At 40.6% G+C, this 11229-nt stretch overlaps 1 protein-coding gene across 1 annotated transcript in view; it reads left to right on the top strand.

The window, feature by feature from the left end:
• Nucleotides 1–7878, top strand: part of LOC117960922 (kinase non-catalytic C-lobe domain-containing protein 1) — a 52155-nt gene extending 44277 nt beyond the window's left edge. The window contains exons 25-32 of the mRNA XM_034899231.1: nucleotides 386–577; nucleotides 724–806; nucleotides 1580–1721; nucleotides 3804–3926; nucleotides 4304–4363; nucleotides 4982–5139; nucleotides 6731–7709; nucleotides 7785–7878. Of these exons, the coding sequence (XP_034755122.1) occupies nucleotides 386–577; nucleotides 724–806; nucleotides 1580–1721; nucleotides 3804–3926; nucleotides 4304–4363; nucleotides 4982–5139; nucleotides 6731–6959 (987 nt within the window). The 3' untranslated portion in view covers nucleotides 6960–7709; nucleotides 7785–7878. The remainder of the gene's footprint in view (nucleotides 1–385; nucleotides 578–723; nucleotides 807–1579; nucleotides 1722–3803; nucleotides 3927–4303; nucleotides 4364–4981; nucleotides 5140–6730; nucleotides 7710–7784) is intronic.
• The last annotated feature ends 3351 nt before the right edge of the window (nucleotides 7879–11229 follow it).

Below are 11229 nucleotides of genomic sequence, written 5' to 3'. Positions count from 1 at the left end.
TATATATATATATGTTTGTATATATATATGTTTGTGTATATATATATGTTTGTATATATATATATATATATACAGAGATAAAGAGACTCTGATACAGGTATATAGATAGAGACATATAATTCATAATATTTATAGCAGTTTAATTAGCCTAATTTGATTAGGCAAGACACAGCTGTTGAGACCAATAACAGCAATAGTGAACTAAGAGGAAACAATAAGTATAATTTATAACATGTTGACATTGTATATGCATTGACCAAAACATAGTTTCAACTGCTTAGTAAAAGACACACAGTATACAGTTGGGTATGATAGTAACAGAAATTATAGCAATTGGAGTAACTAAGTACGTCAGCATGTCTCCTCTCTTGTCAAATCTCTTTAGTGGAGGTTCTCGAGAGTGGCGGAGCCTAAAGACAAGACCTTCTCCATCGCCACGGCGCTGCCTATGCCGTTCTACGGCTCCCTGGTGGCGGGCCTCTCCAGCGTCTGCCTGCACAGTGAGGAGCCGCTCCCCTTCAGCCAGAACGAATACAGCGCCCAGCACATCAGCCAGCAGCTCACCCTGCTGCAGCAGGTACACACTCTGGGCCACCCCCACAGCCGGCGCCCGGGCCGCTGTTGTCTTTTAAAACCACTAGAGGGAGACAAGCCTCCATGAATGCATACATGAATCCAGTCAGCCCCTGATCTCATTATACAGTTGTACCTTTTGCAATGCAGGAAATGTTTCAAAGATGTCATCCAGTTCATTTCCTCAACTCCAGAATGCAACGAGTCACGGACAAAGTGTCGACCCCGAACAGGTGAGAATGCTGTGCTGGCTGTACACGCTGTTTCCGGATGTGGGAGGTTTATTAGCGAGGTGGTGGCATAGATCTTTTTTTTTTTTGGAAAGATGAACACCATTCCTCCAAAAAATATTCCTTCTTTGTTTTTTTTATGCTTTTAGTAAGTGTGTGAGTTAAAAACGTACATTTGCTCACATATGATGTTGTTTATTTTTATAGTATTCCTACAAAGTTTCTATATTTTATAATGAAAAAGAAATTCAAAAACCAAAAATAAAAATGGTTGATTGATGAACATTGATGATAATATTAATAATAAAAAATAATAGATAACCATAAAAGAAAAAGAAAAAGTCAGTTAAAATAAAGTAGGTTATTATGATACACATACAGTACACATGCACATGCATGTGCATATGTACACATATATTTGTAGATAACCACACATACATAAAGAAAAGAAAAATTGACTTTTCAAACCTGTTAGGGCTGAATCGGTTAAAATAGTTTAATCACGATCCTTAGAGCCAACCACTCTGATAATCAACCAATGTATTATGTAAATAGTAGCATAGGGTAATATGCAATATTTGGCATTTAGTTTAAAAATACCTTATTTCCCAGAGCCAAAGGTGACATCTCCAAATCCAGTTCAAAGTCTGGCACTTGATAAATAGCAACTATTGACCAATTCTATAAGTTTATAGAATTTTTATACAAAAATCTGGCAATTAACTAATCATTGTACTTGTGTCCATGTGTGTGTCTGTGTGTGTGTCCGTGTCCAGGAATGTGACCCAGCATGACCCGCCAGCAGAGGGCAGCACTCCACCTGTGTGTGAGGACGGAGTCCTCCGGCAGCTGCTCACACATGCCGACAGCGTTTCCAACTGGATCTCGGCTGAAATCGTCATCTGTGACTCCGTAAAGGTGAGAGGAGACATGAACTCGTGACTGCAACGGGGTCAGCGGGAGAAAAACAAAAACAACCAAAAACAAAGCCATTACTGCCACAGTCGGTCCAATGACTTCTCATTTGGATGTCAGCCACAGACTTTACCCATTATGTGCTTTCTGACGCTTCTCTAGTCTCATGGTTAAATGGTTTATAAAAAATCTAAACAAAAAGTCTTCTTATGGCTTCATAAGTTGTCATTTGTCATACAAATAGCTGAGAAACCCAATAAAAAATACATGTATTTTTGAATTTGTTTTCTTTTTATGGACACCTCTTTATCTCTCAGCTACTTTCAAATAAACACTCCATTCAAATGTTGTCATTTTCAAATAATCAGCTCATTTAGGACATCTTTACATCCGTTCAGATTTTGGATGTCTTTCATACTGACATGTTAGCTCTAATACTTCAGCCAGGGCTGGGCAGTATGCGGCTAGATGTCGCCTTAATCCTTTTAATAATAATAATAATAATAATAATAATGTATCCTTTTATTAGTCCCACAATGGGAATTTGCAATTCACACTCTGTTGTTATTACACACATTACACACAGGCCTGAATTACACACACGTGCTCAGGACCTATACATGGACACATACACTAAATGGAGGGATGTCAGAGTGAGGGGCAGTTGGGGGTTTGGTGCCTTGCTCAAGAGCACCTTGGCAGTTTTGGATATCATCAAATCGTGATAGGACCCCAGTGTTGTTGTATCCTGGTTTTAAAGGCTGCATTACGGTAAAGTGATGTCATTTTCTCAACTTATCAGACTGTTCTAGCTGTTCCAATTTTCGCTTTCACCCACTTAGTCATTGGATCCGCATTACTGATGATTATTTATCAAAATCTCATTGTGTAAATGTTTTATCGAAGCACAAATCCAGCATTATTGCCGCGATATCGTTATTGTCATCATCTCAACATAATCACCAGCAGCGACCAATAACAACATATGTGCATGTAGTACTCAAATAGTCCTTTATCCTAATTTCAAACCGTGTCATTATTGGTAGATTGTCTAATTTAAAATGCTTCTGCAATTTATACCAAAAATGAGGGTGCAAACACTTTAAAGGCACTTTCACCAAAGACTTCAACTTTCTCTTGTGCTTCAACACCACCTTAAAGGAACATTTTATGCTCACTTTCAAGTTCGTACTTGTATTTTGGGTTTCTTCTAGAACATGTTTAATGTTCCAAAAAGACTATTTCCCAAAGACTTACATGAAGGAGAAAGAGATGTCTGTTAATCAGTCACAACCCCCCAAAATGACTCATTTTACTATCAGTATTTGATCCATTCCATCTGATTACTTTTAAGTCTAGAAGGTTGCTCAGTTGCTCTCAACCAATCACAATGGTCTTGGGCGGCACTAAGGACTGGACGGAGCCACGGTGCCGCTGCAAAATAAACGGAGCTTAAACTTGAAATTAAAAGTTCAATATGCTTTTAGTGGATTACACTTCAACTAATTCCAGGTCCTTACTTCAAAATAACATTCTTAAACTCTAATTCCCATTCAAAATGTCAGATAGGGCTGAGCAATACATCTAAATTATATTGATATCGTGATATGAGACTAGATATTGTCTTAGATTGTCTCGGATATCGTAATATGACATAAGTAATGTATTTTCCTGGTTTTAAAGACTGAATTACAGTAAAGTACCAGACCTTTACCCACTGATGATTATTTATTACAAATCTCATTGTTTCAATATTTTAACACAACACTACAATATCGTCGCGGTATCAATATCGAGGTATTTGGTTAAAAATTTCGTGATATTTGTTTTTCACCGTATTGCCCAGCCCTAATGTCCGATGCAATTTATTTTAGACATTTCAACGTGTTCACAATGCTTTAACACATAACTAAGCACATTGCGCAGTGCATTGTTGGCCTAGTCTTTTCCTTGTGGTTTTTTCCAGTTGGCATGCTCTCATGTAGTCCCGGGAGAAGCATACCACCCTAAAGACCTACTGGGGTTCTGCATTTTGCCTTGTTTAGCTTTTCCTCGTTTTTAATGGCAAGCTCTCCTCTCTCGCAGACCCAAGTTGCTTTGCTGACCAAGTATCTGTGGATAGGAAAACACTGCTACGAGTCCAGGAACTTTGCCACAGCCATGCAGGTCCTCGGCGGTCTGGAGAACGTGATTGTCAGGCAGTTACCAGTAAGGCCGCGTCTCATGAATCCCTCCTCACACAAACTCTGAGTTTCTGTGATAAGTCACACGCCCTCGAGCGAAACGTTTTCCTCAGCCGTGATAGAATTGGGTGGTGTTTAATTAGTTTCACAAAAGAGTAATTTGCATTAATGCATTCAAATAAGATGTAGAAAGTGTGAGCGCGACGAGGAGGATCGTAGCCGGTGAATAAGAGTCTTTTTTTAAATTATTCACGCAATTAAAAGACAACGTTTTGAGAATAAGAAATTTCAGTGTTTCCATGTCTTATATTCATTGACTCTTATGTTGCATTGAAAGCTAAGGTATAATTAGTCTTCCTTTAGTAAACTAGTAAATAAAAGTGTCTCCTCTCTTGCCAACAGGCTTGGAAACATCTGTCTTCCAAGGCGTGTGAGATCCTGGAGGAGCTGCGAGCTGTGCAGGTGTGTGTGTGTCTGTGTGTGTGTTCGCGTTTGAGCAAGCACACACGTATGTTGCTTGCAACTGAAGGCTGGTCACATATTGTGAAACTAGGCCGCAGGGCAAACAAATCAATAGGAAAACAGCTCCAAGCAAGCCGCCTGTGTACGGAGAGCTTACAGCTGGCTCTGCATCTGAAAGTCACCGATGCATCAAACAACACGCGTCGCTCTCCTGCCAACTTTTCTATTTAGCTGCATCAGGCAGGGCATCGCCAGTCATTTCCTCAATCGATTCAGTTCCGATTCACAAGGTCCCAATTAAGTGAAAATCCTTCTGTTGTACATTGTACAAGCAAGAAACCACCCTCAAATGTTTTATAAAGCACCAAGATTAAAGTTTTCTTAAATCAGATCATTCACACAAAGATCTATAATTTTAGCCCAGCCCTAGTAGAGAACCATGCTCTCTTTGTTGGAAATCCTCTTCAACTCTTTGAAATCCAATCACACGGCTACATTGGACATGCTAATTTCTGCGTCAAGCACCTTGAAACTTTGGCTTAATTGGGAATTTTCAAAATGTTCTACTCCAACGAGAACTAATTTATTTACTGTGCGGCTGCATTGCTGTCTCCTCAGGTGTTTCTGAAGAGTGACGACCTGTGTCTGATGGGGGGGGAACCCAGGAGGAGGAGGCCCACTCTGCCGTCGGCGCACATCCTGGCCATGCACGTCCAGAAGCTGGAGATCGGAGCCTTTGCGCTCACCACCGGAGCTTACAAGTGGCCCAAGCTCAGGTGAGGGAAATCCCTTTCAGATCTGTACATGGCCCGCCAATTTATTTAGTTTTTTTGAATTCTATTTCTGCTTTTTGTCTTTCAACTTCCAGTCTCTGTTGCTGTCGCTATGGAAAACAAAAGGTTCATGTTCCTTGATTCGTTAAGACTCTGGCCGCAACCTTCGGAACTATCTGTAGTTTCCTTATGGACATTTTAGGTAATCCAGTCTGAATGGCTTGTAATAAAAGCCTTAGTGAGTATCTTTCTGAGTAAAAAAAAAAAAAAAAAGGTCTGGCTGCAGTGGTGGAAGAAGTATTCCGATCCTTTACTTAAGTAAAAGTACTAATAAACTTTTAAAATGTTGTCACAAGTAAAGTCCTGCATTTAAAATGTCACTTTAGTAAGTATGATCAGGAAAATATACTGAAAGTAAATGTAAAGTACTCAATGCAAAAACAGTCTAATGGTCATGGTCTAATCATTTCAGCTGGATGGGCCGTTATATAATGACCTGGTTTAATTTATAATAAAACGTCCTATTCATACACTACCCGTGTTTTGAGTGCAACAATCTGAATGTGTAAAACAACAAGTAACTAAAGCTAAATCAGATTAGTATAATGCAGTAAAATGTGCTACATTTCTCTCTGTAATGTAGCAGAGTACAAGTAGAAAAGACTCAAGTAAAGTACAAAAAATGTGTACTTAAATACAGTACTGGAGTAAATGTACTTAGTTCCACCACTGATTGATAGATCCCGCATGCAATCATTTTCACTCATGGGATGTTGCTGAAATGGACGTACAGCGAGTTAATTTAGCCCGCCACTTGTCTTATCCTGTGACACAATATAGTAACAGTCAGTGTCATTAACTGAAAATGAGCTCTCCCCCCACATCCCAACAACCCATGTATGACAAAGTTGGCCAACTCGCCATGAGTGTCCTTCTCCTTCACTCCAATATGGCCGACCTGATGCCGAGGTCACAACAAGTGGCGGTTGGATGGTAATGGCACAGCTGTTGGATTTGGGCTGTTGGTAGGGGGGTGCCAGTGTTGCACCAGATGGCGCCCGTGGGATGGGGTTTGATTGGAAAGGAGGTTTCGGGCCAGATGCTGGGAGGCGACTGGCTGTAGCCAGATGTTGGGGTCAGGAGATCTAGCAGGGAAAGGCAGGGACACAGCTGGTTGAAGTGGACCCGGTTATCCCCGCTCTCTCTAAATCAGGTCACAGACGTACCTGGTGAGGCTGCCAGAAGAGGAAGCTTGGGTATGATATGCAGCTAGATAAGAGCTGCTAAGATTAAATAATATTTTTTAGTTTCTTGACTCCTCTGTGACAATAAACTGATTATGTCTTGAGTTGTGGACAACACAAGACATTTGAAGACATAATCTTGGGCTTTGATCCACATTTTTCACCCTTTTCTGTCATTTTATAGACCCAACAACTAATCGATAAATCGAGAAAATTGACATTGAAAATCAACATTTGTTGCAGCCCTACCTTAGATGTAAATGTTTTGCATCTTTTCTCTTTTCCTTCTGTTCTTTTTTCCATTTCATGTTGCTCCTCCCGCTCATCCACCTGTCCGTCCTTGGCTCAAGGAGCATAGCAAAGGTTGTGAGTCAGGTCTACGCCTTCCAGGAGGCTGTGTACCCCTACAGCCTGGACCAGGAGCTGCAGGCCTACCTTCGGCGCCGCATCGCCCGGCTGGCCGCCTCCGACATCCACCTCCTGGCCGCCGACAACGATGCCAACTTCCAGCAGTCCAGCGAGCGACAGACACGGAGGATCCAGGACACGCTGAAGAGGGTCAGGGCCACTTTCCAATGAGCCCTGCCCCGGTCACATCCAACAGCCCGGAGCGAGTCACCAGCACCAGGTCAGCGCCTGATGTCCAAGCCCGGACTGAGGCTCCATGCGCAAGTCACCACCCTCGCCTGTCTCTGTTGTCCTGAAAGCAGAGCCTTGCAGACACATGTTCACTATCTGCAAAGGCCCCTTACCCTGAAGTAACTACATGTAACTTTTAAATATTTCTGAAACAATGTAGTTTTCCATCTGATGATCATAAATGACCTGTAACAGCAACAACCAGACACACAGTGAAATGAACGCTAGGTTTATATATTTTAATTAATGCCTCTGCCCCGGTCCGATTTATCCCGCAAAGTCAAAAAATTGATTTTCAGCAGATAGACGGGACCACGTTCTGACGGGTCACAAATTTCGCTGTAACACCGGAAAAGCCTGTGTTAGCGGATCCAGCCAGGTAAAAGGTAGCTGGAGATTTCTCTATATAGGCCTAATTGTATTTTTTTTTTCTTTCAAAGTTATCTGCTGTAGTTCTGGCTGATAGTGGTGCAGTACCATCACAGAACAGAAGGAAATTTAACAAAGCACAACTAAAAGCTCAAAGGGAAAGTGGAAGACAACGGGCAAAACTTGAGTCAGTCTCAGTCGGGCTATCGACAGAGACAATTACGGGATTGTAAATGATTTGAAAAACGTCCTGGAATTGGCCCGCAGGTATGTAATATCTCTAATTCATTCATAAAATAACTTAGAATGCACGAATCAATTGTAAGTCAGTAGCCAACATTAACCTCCCCCTTCTATTTATTGCAGACGTTTTGTCCCCCCTGTACTTGTGTAAAGCATCCTTGGGTTTCATGAAATGCTCTATATTAATCTAACTTATTATTACCTTGGTTGCTACAACAATCTCTGAATGCTTTAGCTCGACACACAGTGACAGTGATAACATTGTTATAATTGTTTTAAATTGTTATGACATTGAGAGTAGAACAACTGTTGAAGATGGAGCGTTCAGGACAGTGGGAAATCTGAGGTTTCAGCTCACAGGGATTTCTATTAAATATGTTTATCTCATTATATGAAGCTATGGCCACCTTTAACATTAACATCGGACATTGTAACGTTAAAGTTATGACAGAAAATAACATAATATTTCTCCTTCAAGTCAAGAATTGAGTTTAGACCCCTGGCAACTTTTTTTAAAACACCCTAGAGATTACACAGGGAGTTTTCCCGGAATATTTCCCCTCCACAAAGAGAAGTAATAGGTGGCGTTAATAGTTTGCAATGATTTTTTTCTCAGCTCATATATTGACATTTCTAATCATTATTTGGGAATTGACCCATTTTGGCTGCGTAGGACTCATGTGGACTGATCATTGCAGCCATGCAGACCAGCTGGACCAGGGCCAAAGACCCCCCCCCCCCCCAATAGCAATGTGGTAATATGATCGATTGTAACTTTTTTTGGGAATAAAACTGACACAATGAGGGTCTTTAGGTGGAATCCTGCTTTCCTGGCAATGTCCGTGTGATGAACAATGGTACAGGTTTGGTACAAATATTCTTGGTCCGTGGAGAACGAATCCTCATGATTTATGGATCCACCGATCACTTCACTTTTTGTTTACCGCCATCATCAGGTCAAATCTTTAACTTCTCCAATACTGACTTATTGCAAAATATACAGTAATCACAAGCAATCTACCGGGCCCCCTAGTAGGAGAATCCACCCATGACAAATGTATGTTTGATTTTGCTGAAACATGTGACTTTTTTTTAAACGCACCAAAATAATATGTAAAATGTAATACATTTACTAAAAGTTGGATTGATTATATATTTTTGCTTAACCTACGACACGCAGTTTCTGCTTGTCTACCGATTAGGAGTTTACCAAATGAGATTTATTAGACTAGATTGGTCCATTAATATCTAATATTAATGCCGCTCAAACAGCACAATGTGAAATAATTGCATTCGTTATTAATCGTGTAACAGGAACATAGAGTCTATGGTCGTGAAAGCCGGACGAGCTTACTGTCAAGAGAAGACCTTGGCATTAGGGAGAAAATGATACAACATAATGAGATGTCAGTGGTGTACAATGTTATTTGAAAAATGATGTTCAGTCGGTGTCTATTTTGTCTATATCCCCACCCGCTCTCTCTCTCTCTCTCTCTCTCTCTCTCTTTTTGTCTCTCCGTGGTCTTCTGCCGTGAAACACACCGTGGCGATGGAATGTGACGTGCTATGAAGATTTGCTTAATTTAGCCAAATAAATGAGATTTTCTAAGCCCCGTCTTGCCAAAGCGTATTATTGTCAGACAATATCCGTGATGGAACGGCTGAGCGGCAGGTTCCAGCCTTGGTACATGTGTCACAGGATGGGGAGTGTGGCGGTTGGAGCCATAGCTGCTCTTCCTCTCCTCTTGAAAGGCTTTAAAGATCCCCTATTGTAAAAAGAGATTTCCACGTTATTTTTTAGTTATAAAGCCGGTTGAAGTGCTATAGGGGATCAACACGTTCAATCCACAGAAATTCCGCCAGATGTCCCTCTTTTTGTCAGGATGTCCGTTACCTTCCTCTCTCTTTGTTTTGGAATTTTAACGTCCGGTGGATTTCTGAGGACTATGGTTGGAGGGTCCTCAGATCTCTGCAGGGTAAATCCAGACAGCTAGCAAGACTATCTGTCCAATCTGAGTTTTCTGTTGCATGACTAAAACTCCTGTTGAATGTATACATGTTCCACCAAAACAAGTTCCTTCATGGGGTAATTTAGCAGCGGCCGGGGCTGCGTACCGGGCTTAGCACCACCAAAGACTATAAAAAGACAAGAGCATGTTTTTCCCCCATCCCAGAATGCTGTGTGGACTGGTCAGACCCTCCTTTGCAGCGCTGTGGAGGAAGGCCTGGCAAAGCGAGACTAAAATGCAGTTCTCATGAATTTAAATAAAGTATCAAAGTGTCAAAAAACTGTTAGGCCTGTTTTGGACCTGTTCTGGAAGAATGTCTGTATACTCAAGTACTGTAGTTAAGCAACGTTGGTTAATATTCTACTTGAGTATATTCATTCCATGCTACTTCATACTTTTATTTCATTACATTTAATAGTAAAACCATGTGCGTTTGAATCCACTGCATGTGTCTGACAGCTGTGGTTACTTTGCGAAGTAAGGTTATACACACAAAACTTTAGCACTTTACAATAAGTTACACAAAAAAGGGTAGTTACACTTTTTCAGATGGGTAGTTACTCTGTCTCAGGAGGGAAAAAAAACACTAAAACTACCCTTCTGAAAAAGAGAAACTACCCTTTTTGTGACCTTTTTGTAAAGTGTTACCTACAAAACCTGTAATGCTGTAATAAAGAAAGATGCACTGTAATAGAGTACTCTGTCCATCAGTACATCATGCATGATGTACTAAACCTGCTCCACTTCAACATGCTACAACATTAAATGATGCGTATGCAATGTCATTTTAATCAAAAAATGACAGATTTACACAAATTGGCTCACTTTTTGGTTCTCTTCTGACTCCTCAAACCTGTACTGGTTCTTGGTGAAAGTTACTGGGTGAGAATGTTTGTCCCTTTATCTTGGTGTTGACTTCATGGTCACCTTCACATGTCCTCTCACTGAACACTGGTTAGCCATGTTAGATATCATTTCCTGACAAGACTGTTGCCAGGGCTCCTTTATAAAGGAGATTATGGGTCTCAGGGGGAATATTCCTGGTAAAATAAGAGAAAAATTGTACTTAAATCAAACTTTCAAATGCAGGACCTGTACTTCTAATGGAGTATTTGCTTGAATAATGGACTTCTACCACCACTGTCCATTGCACCACTGTCTGAAAATACAAAATCGTATGTATTGTGATTTTTTTTTTTTGGCAACAATTTCTAAAATGGATTCTTTTCTCCAGAAACAAAACTTATTTTTTATTTAATTTACCAAAGAATGAGCTAAATATTTTACGTACATCATATCCGTTTCCAGCTAAACAGACGGAAAGCAGAAAATCCAAGTTATGTACAGTATTTCTTTACAAGTTAAATAAATGTCAGACTGACTGACATGTGATGTGCATTCTTCTTAGAAAACAATAAGTTTTTGGAAATGTATCAAATATTATAATATGGTCCCTAGATGTGTATTATTGAAATGTTGCTAAGTGTTAGGAAGTTCAGGAAGGAAATGAGAACTGTTACGGTGGGGGGTGAGGTGAGGACCCAAAAGCAACAGGCAGCAGGCCGGAGGGAGCTTCACTAAAGCGTTTA

The sequence above is a fragment of the Etheostoma cragini genome, chromosome 17 (genome assembly GCF_013103735.1).
Source record: "Etheostoma cragini isolate CJK2018 chromosome 17, CSU_Ecrag_1.0, whole genome shotgun sequence".
In the NCBI taxonomy this organism is placed as follows: Eukaryota; Metazoa; Chordata; class Actinopteri; order Perciformes; family Percidae; genus Etheostoma; species Etheostoma cragini.
This window is presented reverse-complemented; position numbering and strand designations above follow the sequence as displayed.